The sequence below is a fragment of the Erinaceus europaeus genome, chromosome 19 (genome assembly GCF_950295315.1).
Source record: "Erinaceus europaeus chromosome 19, mEriEur2.1, whole genome shotgun sequence".
NCBI lineage: Eukaryota > Metazoa > Chordata > Mammalia > Eulipotyphla > Erinaceidae > Erinaceus > Erinaceus europaeus.
Genome location: NC_080180.1, coordinates 51,943,180 through 51,963,239, shown reverse-complemented (window position 1 = coordinate 51,963,239; position 20,060 = coordinate 51,943,180). Strand labels below are relative to the sequence as shown.

Below are 20,060 nucleotides of genomic sequence, written 5' to 3'. Positions count from 1 at the left end.
TTCTGAAAAGCATGGACTCACAAATTTCCAAGTGAAGCATGCCTAGCAAGGGGAGCCTAGAGCAGTATAATAGTATCATATCGCTCATGACCTTACTTCTCCAGAGCCCTACCTCACTAGGGAAAGATAGAAACAGGCTGGGGCATGGATTGACCTGAAATGCCCATGTCCAGCAGAGAAGTAATTACAGAAGCCAGAACTCCCACTTTCTGCACCCCATAATTTTGAGGGGGAGAAATGTTAGGAGAAGATGACCACAGGGCTCTGAACTCCAATTCCATCAGGACTTGGAGAGAGAAGAGGGAAAAAGGAAGGACATTTGGAAGTAGTAACAAGTGTAGGTGTGACTTAGAAAGAAAGAGAAGGCAGCGGGTTAAGCGTACATGGTGCGAAGCACAAGGACCTGCATAAGGATCCCGGTTTGAGCCCCCAGCTCCCACCTGCAGGGGCGTCGCTTTACAGGCGGTGAAGCAGGTCTGCAGGTGTCTATCTTTCTCTTCCCCATCTCTCTCTATTTCTCTCTGTCCTATACAACAACGACAGCAATAACAACAACGATGATAAACAACAAGGGCAACAAAAGGGAATAACACAGTTAAAAAATAAAATAAAATAAGAAAAAACTAAGGGAAAATACAGAATAAAATTTAATATTTAGTTGGCATGTATACATTGTGCACAGGGTCTACTCAAGCACTAAAGATTTAAATCTAAGTGTTCCATGTAAGAGTTGACATTAAAGTGAAATAATTAAGACTGAGGTTCTTCATAAGATAGGACTATACTGAGATATTACACCATATATATTTTTTAAACTAAGAATTAATCTTCTATGGAAATTGAGGAGAGAAAGTAAATGATAAAAATTCAGATGCATGCAAAAAAAATTTTTTAAAAGAAACTGTCCACTAGAACATATCCAAGAGCTCTAAAGGGGGCTCTGAGAGGGAACTGAAAATAAGAAGCAGGGACCAGTGTCCTAACGTGGAGGAATAGGACAGATTAAGGGAGAGTGAGGAGTGCTGGTATCTATCAAGGACAGATGTGAAACTACACACCTGTGAACAAGTCTTATAAACTAACATTTCACCAGTCAAGTGATTAAAAGAAATAGCATTTCATCCTAGTAAGTAAAACGTATGTCACTTCCATTATGCAATGGAGCCTCTTCCAATCACCTCCCACTAGTATCAAGAAAAAAATACTCTGGGGGTGGGGGTGTGCACCAAGGTTAAGTGCACAGAGTATCAAACTCAAGGATCCTGGTTTGAGCCCCTAGCTCCCCATCAACAGGAGGGTCGATTCACAAGCAGTGAAGCAGGTCTGCAGATGTCTTTCTCTGTTTTTCTCTATCTTCCCATCCCTTTTCAATTCCTCTCTGTCCTATCCAATAAAACGGAAAAAATGACCACCAGGAGCAGTGGATTTGTAATGCAGGCACCAAGCCCCAGCAATATCCCTGGAGGCTAACAAACAAACTGTTTAAACAAGCTCTTGAAAAATGAAAATGTTACACAACGGAAATGAACAGCTCTCATTGCAAATGAACATTCTGGCTTATACAAAAGTCTGTGTCAGTCTCTTGAATTTGATTATTCTATGTGTTTTGATATCTCAGAAGTTAAAACAACTGTGTCTTGAATTTAGACTGAGATGACTTAAGATATTTGCCTGAGAAGAACCTGCGTAAGTGACTGATATTTTTATCTTCTAAGTATAGCAGGAACTTCATTTACTTTATGCCTCATCTATGTAACCATACTGATCACTCTAAATATTATCTTTCTTAGAACTAGGAGACAGCATAATAGTTAAAGAAAAAAAAAAAAAAAACTTCTTGTCTGAGGCTCTGAGGCCCCATGTTCAATCCCCAGGACAGCCATAAACCAGAAATGAACATTGCTGTGGCTTTTTTCTTTTAAACCTATTTTAGCCTTAACCCAAGAAGTTATCTATTTTACTTAACAAATAAAATCATATACATACAAAGCTGAATTCTAGAGGGTAAATAACTTGTCTGTGATATTTAATTAAATGGGGTTTATAAATGACTCATTCAAAAGATCTGACTTTTCCATTCTATCAAATGACCTCCACTCACCACTAGAAAACTCTTATTGAAAGCTTTTTCTTATATTCTCAAAATAACATCTGTTATTAAGTTTTAGTATCTGTGCCTCTTCTACTCCTATTCTCCATTTGAAATAGTTTGCACACATACAATTATACTTCTTCTAAATAGATATTAATAGCCTTAAGAAGGGAAATTGCTATACTATTCAACTGCTTACAACAACTATTTAGGATAGTGACTTGCAATAAAAAAATATCAAGTTTTACTTTTTGAATAACAAAGTGTTATAGAAATGAAAAATCAGCTATTAAAACCGTAAGAATTGCTTTAGGTGGTCCGGGAGGTGGCGCAGTGGATAAGGCACTGGATTCTCAAGCATGAGGTCCTGAGTTCAGTTCCAGGCAGCACATGTACCAGAGTGATGTCTGTTTTCCTTTTTTCTCTCTCCTATAGTTCCTCATGAATAAATAAATCTTTTTCTAAAAAAAAGAATTGCTGGGGGTTGGGCGGTAGAGTAGCGGGTTAAGCGCACGTGGTGCGAAGCGCAAAGACCAGCTTAAGCATCCCAGTTCAAGCCCTGGGCTCCCCACCTGAAGAAGGGCCACTTCACAGGCGGTGAAGCAGGTCTGCAGGTGTCTTTCTCTCCCCTTCTCTGTCTTCCTCTCCTCTCTCCATTTCTCTCTGTCCTATCTAACAACGACGACATCAACAATAACTACAACAACAATAAAACAACAAAGGCAACAAAAGGGAAAATAAATAGTAAAAAAAATTAAAAACAATTGCTTTAATATGATTATAAATAAACATTAAGATGGCAATGTTTTTTTTTTCTTGCAGTGATTAAAAAACACAAGATTAACTCTTGCAAAGGACAACTAGCTAAAAGGCAGTAGGACCCACAAAAACCAGGATAGAGCTTAGAGCAGGAACAGTCTCTGTGGAAAAAGCAGTAAAGGTGAGAGCAACTACAGACTAGTCAATAAGGCAAGCAGCAAGAGAATGAGCATGGAAGATGGGTCAGCAGATTGCCCAGGACTCAGCCCTGACACGATGGGGGTCACATATATACACTGCTTGATAGGATATACTACTGGCTAGGAGAACTAAAGCTGGACTGATACTTTTCCAAGTTCAAAAACTAAGATCAGGGGGCCGGGCAGTAGCGCAGCTGGATAAGAGCACATGGTGCAAAGCGCACAGACCAGCGTTAAGGATCTTGGTTCGAGCCCGTCTCCCCACCTGCAGGGGGTCACTTCACAAGCGGTGAAGCAGATCTGCAGGTGTCTTATCTTTCTCTCCCCCTCTGTTTTCCCCTCCTCTCATGATTTCTCTCTGTGCTATCCAGCAACAACGCAAGCAATAACAACAATAATAACTACAATAAAACAAGTATCATAAAAGGGAAAAAGTAGCTTCCAGAAGTAGTGGATTCATAGTGTAGGCACTGAGCCCCAGCAATAACCCTAGAGACAAAAAAACAAAACAAAAAAACTAAGACCAAATTGTATTTCTTTTTTTTTTAAATATTTATTTATTCCCTTTTATTGACCTTGTTTTTATTGTTGTAGTTATTATTGTTGTTATTGATGTCGTCGTTGTTGGATAGGACAGAGAGAAATGGAGAGAGGAGGGGAAGACAGAGAGGGGGAGAGAAAGACAGACACCTGCAGACCTGCTTTTACCGCCTGTGAAGCGACTCCCCTGCAGGTGGGAAGTTGGGGGCTCGAACCAAGATCCTCACTCCAGTCCACCACGTGCGCTTAACCTGCTGCGCTACCACCGAACTCCCCAAATTGTATTTCTTCAGAGAGCATATAGCCGTCTAAGGCTACAAGATGACAGAAAAAAGCAAGTGCCAGAGTCTATTGCATATACTACAGAAAGCAACTACTCTTTAGCAGAGTGATCTGAAAGGGGATCTATTCATTCTCCAATACAGCTGATTAATCTGATAGGCTAAATTAGAAAAAGGACAGTATAATCTATTCGCCCTTCTTGGAAATACAGATAAAGAGCTGCAAACCTGGCAAACCAGCTGTTGTTCCTGTTTTATTCTCAGAGTGCTCAAGAGATAGTTGCACCCTGAAGTGGCATCCTTGGATAGTTAAAAGCCAAGCGTGATACTGGCCCCCCTCCCCAGGACACTGTAACACTGTTGTCACAAATGAGAACTGATGGTAGCCCTAACATCTAGCAGGTACAGACCAAGGATGCCACTTAACATCCTACAATGCACAGGGCAACCCTCCTCTCCAAAATGTCAACAGTGCCGCTGCTGAGAAATCTCGGTCTATAGACAGTATTAATGCTGATCTAAGCCATCATTAAGGTGATCAATTAAAGACTAGGAGACAGCTCACTAGTTAGTATGTGCCTTACCATGGCCCTGGGTTTGAACAGTAGCAGCACATGGCAGCACCATGGTTAGCCCCAGGGTAACTCCATAGATGGTGAAATAAAGTGCTTTAGTGCCTCTCCTCTCTTTTCATTTTTCATCTCTAAACTAAAGAATGAAAAAATTGACCCTGGGGAGGTTGCTCAGCAGTCATATGATGCATGTGCTAGGGTCTGGTTTCATTTCTCCACAATATACATATGTATGTACATATATTATATATATATATATATATATATATATATATATATATATCCACATATGTATATGTTTCTAGAATCTTTAAAACTGGGGTACTAATTCAAAACTAGTTAAAATAGCAGCTACTATCATACTTAATTAGGGCAATCACGACCACAGCTATATAGTAAGTTTTATTACCAACACATTACCACTTCTCAAGTCAACAATTATTATGTACAGAAGAGGCATTTAAAGATTACTTTATTGAGAAGAATCATGATATGTAAACAGAAAGTCTAAGTCCTTGAGACAGGGCATGTTGAGGGAGGCCAAAAGTCAGGAGCTATCTTCAGGATAGTCTCTGGGGTAGCTATTAAGCCCTCTGTTCCATACAACTCCTTGGCACTTCCTTATCTCACAATGTGTTTCTTGGTTACTTGAAACAAAAATAAGGAAATTTTTGTAGAGGAAAAGTAGAGGTAATAGATTAACAAATAGGCAGTGCATAATTCAATGCTGTATCTATAGAGAAATCTTTGTGATCATCAATGGATTCCAATGCCTTCCTTCATGGTGTAATGGGAAATAATCTGGGGGAGGGGGGGCGGAGGGTGGCACAAGCAGTAAAACATAGAAGTTACCATGAGCAAGGACCAAGTTCCAGTCCCCAGTCCCCACAAGCAGAGAAGATTCATGAGTAGCAATGCAGGCTATAGATGTCTCTCCTTCCCTATTTCTCACTGTCTCTGTCATAATTTTTAAAAAGGGGTGGGGGTGAGGGTGGGAATGACCACCAGGAGCAGTGGATTTATCCTGCAAGCACCGAGCCCCAACAATAACTCTGGTGGCAAAAAAGGAAATAATTGAAAGAGAAAGAAAGGTGACTTGCTTAAAGCACTGTAACCATGTTCTCAAAAAGAAAAAGAAGAGAAGAGGAAAGAAAAAGAAAGGGAGACCAGGATTGTTTCCTTGGCTGAAAATCAAGAGAATTGTCCAGTATGATGAAAAAAAATCTAGCGGAGTCAGGTGGCAGCGCAGCAGGTTAAGCGCATGTGGCTCGAAGTGCAAGGACCAGCAGAAGGATCCCAATTCGAGCCCCTGCCTCCCTACCTGCAGGGGAGTCACTTTACAGGTAGGTGGTAAAACAGGTCTGCAGGTGTCTATCTTTCTCTCCCCCGTCTTCCCCTCCTCTCTCCACTTCTCTGTCCTATCTAACAGCGATGACATCAGTAACAACAATAACTAAAACAACAATAAAAAAAAAAAGAAGAAAAAATCTAGCTTATGTTTAGAATGCACTCATCAGTTCAAACTTTTTCTTCAAAAAATGAACGTTTCCTGGGGTCAAGGATATATGGTTCGAAATTCAACAACCTCCCACATGGATTTTTCTTTTACGTAACTATTATCATACCTATCAAGATTAAGAATCGTTTGCACCATGTAAATTCCAGTTCATTATCAAATGTCCTTGATATTATCAATATGTCTTTGTAGTTGATTTAATGACTCAAGGGTCCAAATGAGGGTTATACACTCGTAGGTTTCTTAATGTTTCTTCTCATATAGAGGTAGATGATGCTTTCATCTTGTTTTTATTATATTTTTTATTTATTTTCCCTTTTTATTGTCCTTATTTTTTATTGTTATTGGTGTCATCGTCATTGTTGGATAGGACAGAGAGAAATGGAGAGAGGAGGGGAAGACAGAGGGGGAGCGAAAGACAGACACCTGCAAACCTGCTTCACCACCTGTGAAGCGACTGCAGGTGGGGAGCCGGGGGCTCGAACTGGGATCCTTAAGCTGGTCTTTGTGCTTAGCACCACATGAGCTAAACCCGTTGCACTATACCACCCGACTCCCGATGATGCTTTCATTTTTAAGGAAAAAAATATATATATATATAACTTTTTTTAATCGAAGCATTGCTCAGCTCTGCTTTATGGTGGTGCTGGGGATTGAACTTGGGACTTTTGGTTCATCAGGCATGAAAGTCTTTGTTTTTTGTATAACCGTTGTGTTTTCCTCCTTTTAAAAAAATCTAATAAACTATCCAATTATGAAGCCAGGTCAGTTGCTCCATAAAATGCTATAGATTCTGGACTTGACTGTCAGCTTCCTTTGTTTTAAGTCACCCCTTTATCTTCAGCACTGCCATAAATAGAAGATGGAAGTGGTTTTAGAGATTCAGGGTCTACCACCACCACCACCACACACACTGCTCAGCTCCATACTGATGACTGAACCAAGAAACTCAGAGCCCTAGGCATAGAAGTCAGTTTGCATGACCATTTTGCATCATCAAAGCAAAGATTCAGGTTTTACTTTTCCCCTCCCCCCCACCAAAAAAATTTCACTGGATATACTCTGTCACCTTAGGAGACCCATTCTACTGCTTTATTCTACTTTTCATGATGATAAGATTAACAATAGGGTTCAAATATTAGCAGTCTGTGAGTCCCATCAATCTTTCATTTAAAGTTTTCAATTATTAATAATCATATTTTGAGCCTATTTCATGAGAATCTGTGAGTGGTGGTTTTCTAATTCTACTGGTTCAGTCATACTTATTAGTTGGATTCTTTCATCAGCTAAAACCATCTTGTTACTCAGAATTACAATTTGAACAGAAGAAACAACATAAGTATTTAATTTTTTTTACCACTCAATTTTCAGATTAAGGAGCTGATATCTGAAATAAACTTCTAGTAGTTTATTTCAGCTGACCTATAAAGCAAAAAAGTCTTTGTATAAGACATTTAAATAAACTAGAAAGCCTCTATGAGCAATCCAACTAGCATCTAAAGAGTGAAAATCAGTTACTTCAGATTTGTCCAAGAAAAAGTTCAAAAGTCTTGGAACAACCAAAAGATTCTCCCCTGGAAGGAAAGGAATGTTATGTTAAATTTTGTTGCTCTGATGAATGAACAGAGAACACTAACCAGAGTTCTGATGTGCAAATGATTATTTTAAATATGATATGAAGGTAAACCTGAAGCTGGTATTTAACTTTTTAAAAAAGCAATATTGGTGTGGGGATGGGTGATGGCACACCTGGTTAAGTGGATGTATTACCATGCCTAAGGATCCAGGTTCAAGCAACCTTGGTCCCCACCTGCTAGTGATGCAGTGCTGCAGGTCTCTTTCTCTGTCTCTCATTCCTCCTCATTCTCAATTTCTCTCTGTTCTATCAAATATAATAAAGTCTTTAAAATTTTTTAAAATATATATAATGAAATAAATAAAAATAAGAAACAATAAAAAGCAATACTGATGATGTCTGAGTCTCTGAAGTCCCAAGTTCAATCCCTGTCACCACCAAGCCGTATCTGGTCTCTTCCCAACCCCACCACCACCTCCACCTCCACCTCCACCTCTGTATCTTCCATTTAAATATATTTATACATATATGTATAAATATATTTAAAAAATGAAAAGCAATATTGAAATGAACTGATTAGATAGTAAAATTGCTTGTGAATAATACCATAAATTAGCTGAAATATTCACATAGATTATTTATATGTTCCCTTTATTTTATTTATTTATTTAATATATGTTCCCTTTAAACCTCCCAATAATTTAAGCATTCAGCTGCCTTACAATCCTGCTTCCTGTCCAAACCTCTCCACTTCACCCCAGGCACAGATCCTGAGACTACTCCCCAATAAACATCTTGCCATATAATATTTTATTTTCTTAAGATGGAGATAGAGAGGCAAAGAGAAGAGTGAAAGAGACCAAAGCTTCCTTCAAGGTGGTGGGGGCTGGACTCAAACCTAGGTTTGTGCACATTATCTAAGTGAACTATTCTGTCAGACCACCAAACATCTGCTAGAAGTCTATTTCCCACCCATAATGACTCTGGGTCCATACTCCCAGAGTGATAAAGAATAGGAAAGCTATCAGGGGACAGGGTAAGATGGAGTTCTGGTGGGGGGGGACTGTATGGAGTTGTACCCCTCTTATTCTATGGTTTTTGTCTGTTTCCTTTTTATAAATAAAATTTTAAAAAATGAATCTGTAAGTTAATGTAATTTTTTAAAAGTCTATTTCCCAGAAAAATCTAACTTGCAGTATAATCTACAACTAACAAAGATAAAAAAAAAAATTAAAAAAAAACAGGTTGGAGTCCCAGGCTCCCCACCTGCAGCCGGGACACTTCACAAGCGGTGAAACATGTCTACAGGTGTCTTTCTCACTCCCTCTCTATCTTACCCTATCCTCTCAATTTCTCTCTGTCCTAGTCCTACCCAACAAAAAACAGACAGACAGAAAAGGAAAAAAAATGGCCGCCAAGAGTGATGATTTCGTAGTGCGGGCACCGAACCCCAGTGATAACCCTGAACGCAAAATAAATACGGAAAAATTATCCAGGTTCATATTTAAGTTCCTCTTTTACATTTCTTGCTTTAGGAGAATCTGATCCGCCTATGGTCATGCTTTTATTTTATTGTATTTTATTTTATTTTATTTTACAGAGAGGAGGGGGAGAAAGACACTTGCAGACCTGTTTCATTACTCCTGTGTAGTTTCCTCCCTGCAGGTGGGAAGAGGGGGTTTAAACCTGTCTCCTTGTGCATGGCAATTTGTGAGCTTAATTGGGTGCACCACCACCGCCCAGTCCCTTTCTTCTCCTTCTCTCTCTTTTTCTTTATTTGATAGGACAGAAAAATTGAGAAGGGAGAGGGAAGATAGAGAGAGGTAGAGAAACAGACATGTGTAGTGCTTCACCTTTTGTGAAGCTTCCCCCACCCCCTGTGGGTGCAGAGCCGGGGCTCAAACCCAAGTCCTCATGTATGGTGTCCGCTTAACCAGGTGGCTACTGCCCAGCTTCCGGTCCCATCTCTTCCAATACCTTCCCAACCACCCTGGGCAAGCAGTTATAGCAGCCACCCTCTCCCACCACACAAGAAAACCCCCTAGACACTGTTCCTCCAAGTCAGCAGGGGGCACCACAGGCCCCAGCTTCTTCCTCTTGGCCCTGCAGCTACCTGCCTCTGGTGAAAAGCAACGAAGAGGTGGGGTGAAGCAGAGGAGTCCATCTAGGGAGAGAAACTGTTCTTGCCTTTCTTCTCTGACTGCTTCCCAGCGGGCGGGGCCTCTCCCTGCAGTCCTGAAGAAAGCAAGAAGTGTTGATTCTGAGACAGGAAACATGGGCCCTGCTAAGGGCATCTTCCTACTGTACCTACTGCTGGGTGAGCCCCCAAAATAGAGCAGGGAGAGAAAAAAGCACAGGTGTTTTTACTCAAGGAGGTATCACACAAAATAATATGATATCGCTCCCAGGGAAGGATATGACTACTGTGCCCTGAAAAATTCCTGAGACGGGGGCAGGCGGTGGCGCACCTTGTTAAGCACAGCTAGTACTAAGCACAAGGACCCATACAAGGACCAGGGTTCTAGCCCCTTCCCCCCTCCCCCCGCCCCAGGGACACTTCACAAGTGGTGAAGCAAGGCTGAAGATGTCTCTTTCTCACTCCCTATCAACCGCTCCCCCTCTCAATTTCTCTCTGTCCTATTGAATAAAATAGGGGGGAGGGGAAGGAAAAAAATGGCTGCCAGGAGCAGTGGATTCATAGTGCTGGTACTGAGCCCCAGATATAATCCTGGAGTAAAAAAAAAAAAAAGAACTATTGACATATACTAGAAATTGGTCCAAGGCCTTTCATATAGTATAGCAGGAAAGATGAGGCCCTACCCCTAGAAAGTAGGGACAGGAAACTTGTATATTTTTAAATATATATATTTCGTTATTTTTAATTTTTAATTATCTTTATTTATTTGATAGGCAGAAATTAACAGGGAATGGGGTGATAGAGAGATAGATAGATAGAGATAGAGAGAGAGACCTGCCACACTGCTTCACCACTCCCAAAGCTTTGCCCCTGCAGGTGGGGACCAGGGGCTCTAACCCGAGCCCTTGCACACTGTAATGGGTGCACTCAATCAGGTGCGCCACCACCTGGCCCCCCAAATTTTATTTACTTACTTACTTACTTATGTATATATTTATGGTGGAAAGTGAGAGAGAACCAGAGGATCACTCTGGCACATGTGATACCAGGAATTGAACTCAGGCCTTCATGCTTGAAGGCCCAATGTTTTATCCTTCAAGCCACCACCTGAGAGGTACTAGTGTATGTAGTCAAGGAAGTTTTCACTAAGAAGGAATCAGTCAGTATAGATTTGAAACACATGAATGATTGAGCCTTCTCAGTGAAGGCAGATTATTATGATTCCTAGTAGTAGGTAGACATTTATAACTTGACCTTTTAACACTAATGTGAGAAATTTGAATATATCGGCGACCTTTCCTGTTTACAGGGCCCAGGTAGTAGATGTGTTACCATGTATTGATGATATGCTATGTGTCTTAGGGTATTGCTCTTCATGCAGAAAAGATCTGCAATCAGGTGAGTGTTCTTCCCTTGGGCTCCAAACTGCAAGGTTTGGAACTAGAACTGGATGGGGGAAGAAAAAACTCAGGTCATAGGGATGGGTGAGAGTTTGGGAAGGATGGATGAGAAGCTGGAGACTAGACAAAGAGGATACCCAGACATCCCTCTCCCTCCCCCCCATCCCTCTTCTTCTAGTGTGTGGACGACCTATACAGTGGAGCCGGATTGTGGGAGGCCAGAACGCTGATGAGGGCCGCTGGCCCTGGCAGGTCAGCTTGCGCTTCCTCAACAGGCATGTCTGTGGAGGCACCCTTGTCAGTGAGCGGTGGGTACTGACAGCAGCACACTGTCTGAAATTGTGAGTTCTAGTTAATAGCTAGCATATATTTTATGATCTCATGAATGAACCAATAGACAAATGTCTAGATTACAGTGTTAAGGTGAAAGAGTAGAAGGAAACCCTTGGCCACCTTGGATTAGGGAGAAAGCATAGAGGAAAAAATTACAGAGCTGTGCATTATACTGGAAATATATTTTACACTTTCTTCCTCCCAAATCACTTCTCGAATGCCAAAGGATACTATCTTAAGATTTGGGGGGCAGGGGTATCATGTACACAATCTGAGTCTCTTCCCCCAGTTCCAGCTATGAGAGAAGCAAGGTCTCATACCTTAGGGAGAGGCCTAGGTAAAACTGATTTCTCCAGTCAACAGCTAGTAAAGACTCAAAAGCCTGCCAAACACTGACTTTAGAATCAGTGAGCCTTGAGATGATCCCAGCCCATTCTGACTGAGGCCTAGCAAGAGACCTTGAGGAGTCTGAGCCACTCATTATAGTCACAGCTGAATCCTGGCCCACAGAAACAGTGAGACACAGGCTTGTTATTATAGGCCTCTAAACTCTGTAGCACTTTAATAGGAAATCATAGAGAACTTACATACAGGCATCAAAACAACAGGATTTTTTTTTTTCCAATAACACTAAAAGCTCAAAAGAAATCGAGTAATAAATTTAAAACACTCAGAGAAAATTATTTCCAACCTAGAAGAGCACTAATACACAGACTATCAACCAAGTATGGGGTAGAAATAAGACATTTTCAAATACACAAAGCAGTGGAACTATTACCTCTGGTGCACATTTTCTCAGGAAGTCACAGGGGAATGTGCTTCACCAGAAAGAAAGGGGAGATAGAGAAAAGGTCCTCACAACAACAAAGAAAATCTCCAAATAAATCATAAATTTTGTGACTAAATATCAAGACTAGAGCAAGAGTGCAGAGGGCTTCAAAAAGAGACAATAATATCAGCACAAAGCCTGGCAGGCTGCAAGGAAGGTTTCAGGATTACTATTTCAACATTCATTACTGTTAGAGTTAGAAGAATGAATGATGAATTAGTGTTGGGTACATAGAGAACAACAACAAAAGGCCAAAGTATTAGTTCCAGAAGAAGCAAAAAGTTTTATAATAAATGTAATGACAGTACCCACTATGGCTTGGTAGTGAATAGTATTTACATTATTATATTATTGGTAATATATTAATAGTAAACTATTTATGTAATATTCAAGAGAAACATACACATTATATATTTTTCTAGAAAGTTATAATAATAGGTTAAAATAGTAGGTAACAAGGTGGTGGGGGATTGACATAGCTGATGGATCAATCCTTACCTTCTACAATAGGAATAGAGTATTTAGAAAGTCTCAGAAGAAAATTTCAATGAAAGTATATAGGGATTATTGAAAATACTATGGAATATCCTAAGAGTTCTTTGGCAACAGATACTGAAATACAGAGATTAGCATGGTCCCTGAGACAGTAATGACACACAAACTCATCAAACATTCCATTTAGAAAAAAATAAAAGAGCTCAGTTAAAAGTGATTCTTTCTAGACAGTGTAAATTGAGTGAAGGGCATTAGGGCAAAGTACCTACTTAATATTTTAAACTGCTTATGTAAATACATAAAACTTTGGTTATAATTTGATTTAAATTTCAGTCTTTACATTAGCTTCCAGTGCTCTCAAGAGCAACAACAATCTCAAGAAGTCACTGCTCCAAAGTCATTGTCCAGTTTCTCTTTCTTTCTTTCTTCCTTTCTTCCTTTGCTTATTTATTAGTGATTCAACATTGATTTACAAAATTATCCACACCTTTCCTGAGCTTCATGTCCCCATTCCTTCCACTGGAAACTATGTTAGTTCTACTGAGATCATAGATATGAGTTGAATATCATTTCTGTAACTATCTATCCACATTTATATAGATCTGCCCATTTTTTCCCTATGGTCCTGCCTTCTCTTCCCTTCCAAGTCACACACATTATTTCTGAGTGTCCCTTCATTTTCATTGTTCACTCTAACTCTGATGATGAAGCAGTTACATAGGCAACTCTAAAATCACTGAGGAGCACACAGCTGGGGAAATTGCTGTGAATTTCACAAGCAAATTTTCTCCTAACATTTTAAGTGTATTATTCTATTTTCTTTGAGCATTCAGTGTTGTTATTGAAAGATCTTGTCATTTTGATTTCTGTATGTGAGTTATCTACGGTTGCCTATCAAATTACTACAAAGTTTAGAGGCTTAAGTAGATGAACAACTCCAGATTTGAGGCAACTCACAGATCTGGAAAAATGGCAGAATAAACTGCTCCTGTCCTCTTGGTTTGGTTTCACTGTGCTGGCAACTAAGGCATCACAGATCACGAAGAAGCAAGACTGACAACACACAGAAAAGGAAATTTAAAAAAAAATTCAAAGATGATTTTTCCTAGGGATGTAATCCCTATATGCAAATAAAATATCTGAATGAGATTATTTAGATACACAAGCTTAGGGGCTGGGCAGTGGCACACTCCATACAGTACACACATCACCATGCTTGAGGACTTGGGTTCAAGCCTGTAGTCCCCACCTGCAGGGGGATTTTTTTTTTTTTTCCGCCTCCAGACACTGAGACTTGATGTCAGCACTATGAATCCACCGCTTTTGGCAGCCTTTTTTTTTTTTTTTTCCTTTTTATTCCATAAGACAGAAATTGAGAGGGATGGGGAAGATAGAAGAAGAGAAAGACATCTGTAGGCCTTTTTCAATGCTCATGAAGCGGTCCCCCTGCAGATGGGGAGCATGGGCTTGAACCTGGGTCTTTGTGGATATCCTGAGGGGGGTAACTTCACAAATAGTGAAACATGGCTGCAGGTCTCTCTCTCTCTCACACTCTTCCCCCATTCCTCTCCATATATATATGAAAGAGATAGGGTGTATTGGCTAAGACAAGCAGTGGATTAGCTATGCAGGGCAATGATAACCCTGATGACAATATAAAGGGAAAATATATTAAAAGAAATAAAAAGAAATAAATATCTAGTATCTGAAATAAAAACTGAATTTAAAAAAGAAAATTCAGGACAAAACTCTAACCCTAAGCATGTAAGCAGAGACCATAGAAGCAGTAGATAACAAAATAGTGTTCAGGGAAAAGAAAAAGAGACAAATCAACACTATTACAAACTGGAAGTGGCCTGGTTAACTAAACCTATATACCCACCCTCCCTTCTTGCCTGGACATTTAGTACTACACATAGACAGCTTGCTCTGAACCAGCTGCAGCACATGAACATGAACTCGATTACAGAGTTATAGTTCCACGTTCCACTCACCACCAAAATTCTGTGTCCCCTCCCTCCAACAATTTCCACCAAAGTTCTTTAAAAGTCTCTGTGATAATTTGGGACTTTTCTTGCAAGTTCATGTATTTCAATTCTCTATTTCTTTTTTTTTTAAGTTTATTTATTGCCTTTTGTTGCCCTTGTTGTTTTATTGTTGTAGTTATTATTGTTGTTGTCATTGTTGGGTAGAACAGAGGGAAATGGAGAGAGGAGGGAAAGGCAGAGAGGGGGAGAGAAAGACAGACACCTACAGACCTACTTCACCACCTGTGAAGCGACCGCCCTGCAGATGGAGAGTCAATTCTCTATTTCACCCAGTGCACATGCGTGAAACCATCAAGTACTTGTCTTTTTACTCCTTATTTCCTTTACTTAGAGGAATATTTTTGTTTGATTATTTGTTTAATCATTTTATTGGAGGCTTAACAATATACAGTACAATTGTTGACATGTTTTGTTTGTTTTACTAAAGTTCTGGCTTCTTTGTGATGCCAAATATTGAGCCTGGGGCTTTGGAGCTTCGGGAATGAGAGACTTTGTGTAGTCCTTATACTATCTCCATAGCCTAAGTATGATCCACTTTTATTCTCTTTTCTTTTCCTTTTAGTACCTGGGCTCCGTCCTACTACAGTGTATGGCTGGGATCAAGAAATATAAGCAATTCAGAAGGCCAAGAGTTTAAAGTGAAGAAACTGGTCACACATCCCAGTTACGATGATTCAATGGCAGATATTGCCTTATTGAAACTGTCCTCTAATGTCACTTTCACTTCTTTAGCTGTGCCCATCTGCTTGCCCTGTGTTTTAAAGAACTTAACAATTCCACATACTTGCTGGGCAACTGGATGGGGGAAACTTACAAATACTTTAGGTGAGAATGCACAGAAAAAGCTTTTGGTTTATATGTCCCCCTTATAAAATTTTATTTATTTATTTATTTGGATAGTGATAGAAATTGAGAGGGAAGGGGGAGATTGACATGCCTGTAGCCTGCTTCATCGCTCTCAAAGCTTTGCTTCACAGGTGGGTACTGGGGGCTTGAACTCGGGCCCTTGCATGTGGCAGTATGTGCATGCCACTCCCAACCTCCTGTACTCACTCCACAACAGTTGCATGTAGGTAAATCATTATTATGGAAAATAATTTTCAGTGACCAGGAGGTGGCACACTGGGTTAAACACACATAGTACCAAGTACAAGGACCTGATTCGAACCGCTGGCTCCCCACCTGCAGTAGGATCACTTCACAAGCAGTGAAGCAGGTCTGAAGGTGTCTATCTTTCTCTCCCCCTCTCCATCTTCCCCTCCCCTCTCAATTTCTCTCTGTCCTATCCAATAAAATTTAAAAAATGGCCACCAGGAGCAGTGGATTTGTAGTACAAGAACCAAATCCCAGAGACAACTCTGGAGGCAAAAAAAAAAAAGAGGGAGAAATGAATTTTCAACAATAAGCATATAAAAGCCTCTTCATATTATGTGAGTTTTCAAATAAAATGTCTTTTTTTTTTTTTGCCTCCAGGGTTATTGCTGGGGCTTGGTGCCTGTTGTTATAGCCTTGTTGTGGTTATTATTGTTGTTGTTGGATAGGACAGAGAGAAATGGAGAGAGGAGGGGAAGACAGAGAGGGCCAGAAAAAAACAGACACCTACAGACCTGCTTCACCGCCTGTGAAGCAGGTCCCCTGCAGGTGGGGAACCAGAGCTCGAACCTGGATCCTCACGCCAGTCCTTGCGCTTCATGCCACGTGCACTTAACCAGGTGTGCTACCACCCAACCTCCCTAATAAAATTTTTTTTAAAATGGAGAGAATTTGTTTTGTTTTTAGAATCTTTTATTAACACCCAGAATAATGACAAGAAATTATCTGGAAGCAAGAAAATGGGAAAAAAGGGTAATGTTGGGATACTTTGGTATATTCCATCTTTTTATCTTTTTTTCTACTTCTTTTTCTTGTCTCCAGGGTTATTTCTGGGACTCAGTGCCTGCACTACGAATCCACTACTTCTGGAGGCTATTTTTTCCCTTTTGTTGCCCTTGTTGTTTTTATCATTGTTGTTGTTATTGTTGTCATTGCTGTTGTTGGATAAGACAGAGAAATCGAGAGAGGAGAGGAAGACAGAGAAGTAGAAAGACAGACACCTACAGACCTACTTCACTGCCTGTGAAGCAAACCCCCTGCAGGTGGGGAGCTGGGGGCTCAAGGAATATTCCATCTTTACTTAATCAAAGTTAAATAAAATTTATCGTTATCTATAATATTAAGGATCCCCCATAGTGCAAATCAGCAAAGCCACCAACACTGCCACATGATCCAGGTTAAAACCCCATCCCCACCACAGTAGATAAAGTTTTGGTCCAGCAGTTTCTTTTTCTCTCTCTGTGAAGCCCAGAGATAACCAAAAATTAAAAAAAAAGTGAAGCAAAGAAAAAAAAAGTAAAAACCTACTACAAATATTAACACCTTTGTTTTAGAATCACAGTACAAAAAAAAAAAGTCCTACTAGCAAATAGGATTGGAAAGTGATTTTCTTTTGTTTTAAATCAGAGCATTGCTTAGCTTTAGCTTATGGTGGTGCCGGGGATTAAAGTTCTTGTGCATAACTATGATGCTACCTTCCCAAATGTTTTCTCTTTTTTTTTAATTTATTTATGCGAAGTGAGGAAAGAATCACATCATCATTATGGCATATGCAATACTAGGGATTGAACTCAGGAGCTCTTGCTTGAGAGTCCAACAATATATTCACTGAGCCACCTCCCAGACTGCACCCCGCTGTTTTCTGTTTTGGAGTTCCTATTTAGAAATGTCTGGACATTATGACCGAACATTGCTCTTGAATCAAGTCAGGTTGTTTTAATCTTTTGTTTCTATTTCTACAGCTGAAGTTGACTATCCTTCCATCCTCCATGAAGTAGAATTACCCATAGTTGACAAACGGGAATGTGAAAAACGCTACAATCCACTTGGCTTCTTGTTAAACTTAGAGCCAGTTATCCAGGATGACAATATTTGCGCTGGTGGAAAAACGAAGGATACTTGCCAGGTGAAGGTCTACTCTTGAAATACACTTTTTAGGGGCGGAAGATAGTGAGATTTCCTTGTCTAAGTCACCAATAGTCGCAGGCTCAAACCCCGACACCACTATAAGCCAGAGCTGAGCACTGCTCTGATTTTTTTTTAAAAAGTGTGCACTGTAACATAGATCTTATCTCTATACTGAGGTAAAACTGACATATATTCGTTTCAGGCACACAACATAGCACCAAACTCAAGACCTGTATCTTTTCTTTAGGGTGATTCCGGAGGGCCTCTGTCATGCCACATTGATGGGAAATGGTTCCAGATAGGAGTGGTAAGCTGGGGAAAAGACTGTGGTACTTCTTTTCCTGGAGTCTACACCAGTGTGATCTACTACCAAAAATGGATTGCCTCCACCTTCGCAAGAGCTGAGATCTTGGGTATCAACCATCTGAACTTGCTACTCCCTATTGTACTGCCTTCACTGGCTCTCCTAGTACCTTCCTGTGCCACTGGACCTAACATCTTACCAGGAGAATAGGCAGTATAGCAAAAGCTGCTGGCCAAGTAGAAGGGCAGGAAGATAATACATGAAGGAAAAAAAAGCCTCATGATGAATTTCTGGGTGAATTTCATTAAAATAATTTAAAATGATTTTGTTTTAAGGTTTTTCTTTTTAAATTTTTATTCTGGAGGTATGTTTTGGTGGTTGGTATGTGAACAGTTGAGAACTAAGACTAACATTTATATGTGACATTCTTCCTCCTTGATGCATTTTTAAAAGGCAGGGGGAAAAAACACCTTTTATAAGTATTTATGGACACAAGTAACTACTGGAGGAGGGCAAGGCAAGAGAAAAGTATCTACAAAGGCAAAAGGACAAGTCCTTATCCTTCACTTCTATGGCTCACTGGGATCAACAGGAAGGGGTTTGTTTACATCTGCCCACATTACATTTTTCTTCCTAGAATATGCTTATCTGTGGAGACAAAAATACAAATCTTGCTCCTTGGAAGAAGAAAAAAAAAAAGACAAGTCCTCAAATAAACATGTTTTTTTCTTTTTGTGTGTTTATTTATTTTCCCTTTTGTTGCCCTTTTTTTTTTTTATTATTGTTGCAGTAATTGATGTCATTGTTGTTGGATAGGACAGAGAGAAATGGAGAGAGGAGGGGAAGACAGAGAGGGGGAGAGAAAGATAGACACCTGCAGACCTGCTTCACCGCCTGTGAAGCGACTCCCCTGCAGGTGGGGAGCCAAAGGTTCGAACCGGGATCCTTAGGCTGGTCCTTGGCTTTGCGCCATCTGCGCTTAACTGGCTGCGCTACCACCCGACTCCCTAAATGTTTTTTGTGTCTGTGCCCACAGCTTGTATTATGAGTTTCTTGCCTGACCTATATTTCTCACCTCCTCTATTACCTACTATTTCCCTGGATGTAGCAAGAGATCTAATAAAGGCAGACATGGTTCTGTTCTGCATTTCTCTGAAGTTTTTACTTTTTGTAATACCAAGGTGACCTACTACCAAAGGGGTTTACTCTAGAAGTAGAGTAATGCCATGATCTCAAGAGCTGAGGTTTTAAGTTTCAACAGTCTAGACATATTCAGGTTAATATCGCTTCTAGGACCAACAAAATACCTCACTTGCATAGTGTACTGCTTTGCCATGTGAGCAACCCAGGTCTGAACCCTACCCCCCACTGTACTCAAGGAAGCTTGAATACTGTGATGTCTTTTCTTCTGCCTCTCTGTATCTAAAAATAAATAAATCACATCTATAATAGAGTACTTTAAATGTCTGTAAGGTAAAGATTGTATTCCTTGCTTGGCTGGCATACTTCTTTTTGTTAAGCTATCACATGATATATACTATTTCCTTCTCTGTTTAGGGTTACAGGAGTTTAGAGCTAAATTTTATACTTGATCTAAGTGATTATCTTTAACGTAAATTATTTAATATAGTCCCATTCATACCCTTTTACTATTTAAATCATCTCATTTCTTATTTAAAGTAACTTTGTTCTATCAGGACATTAAGAGAAATATGATCTCACTATCCTGATCACTACTAACTTAAAGCTATCCATGAAGTGAGTGGTAGAACACCTCCCCTAGCATCCTACCTGATAGATGGATTCAATACTGAATAAAACAACAGATCCCTTCTCCTAGGAAATCTAAAGTCGAGCCATACAGTATACCAACATGCACTCAGTAGCATTAAGTGTCCACTCTAGGCACTAGGGATATAGTGCAATGAATAAGTCTCACCCTGGGAAAACCACCTTCGTGGTCGTAGTGTCTCCCCGC

The 20,060-nt window shown here is 40.0% G+C and overlaps 2 protein-coding genes across 5 annotated transcripts in view; one reads left to right on the top strand and one right to left on the bottom strand.

Annotated features, from left to right (window-relative positions):
* The window catches only part of SH3D19 (SH3 domain containing 19), a 217,774-nt gene that overhangs the window by 170,137 nt on the left and 27,577 nt on the right, over window positions 1-20,060 (bottom strand). The gene's annotated exons all lie outside the window — the stretch shown is intronic.
* On the top strand, window positions 9,720-18,405 carry LOC103118195 (serine protease 48). Its single transcript, XM_060179197.1, is given in 7 exon segments — window positions 9,720-9,853; window positions 11,036-11,071; window positions 11,252-11,414; window positions 15,341-15,603; window positions 17,613-17,776; window positions 18,026-18,280; window positions 18,283-18,405. Coding segments are annotated over 7 exon segments (987 nt in total). The 5' UTR covers window positions 9,720-9,810; the 3' UTR covers window positions 18,346-18,405.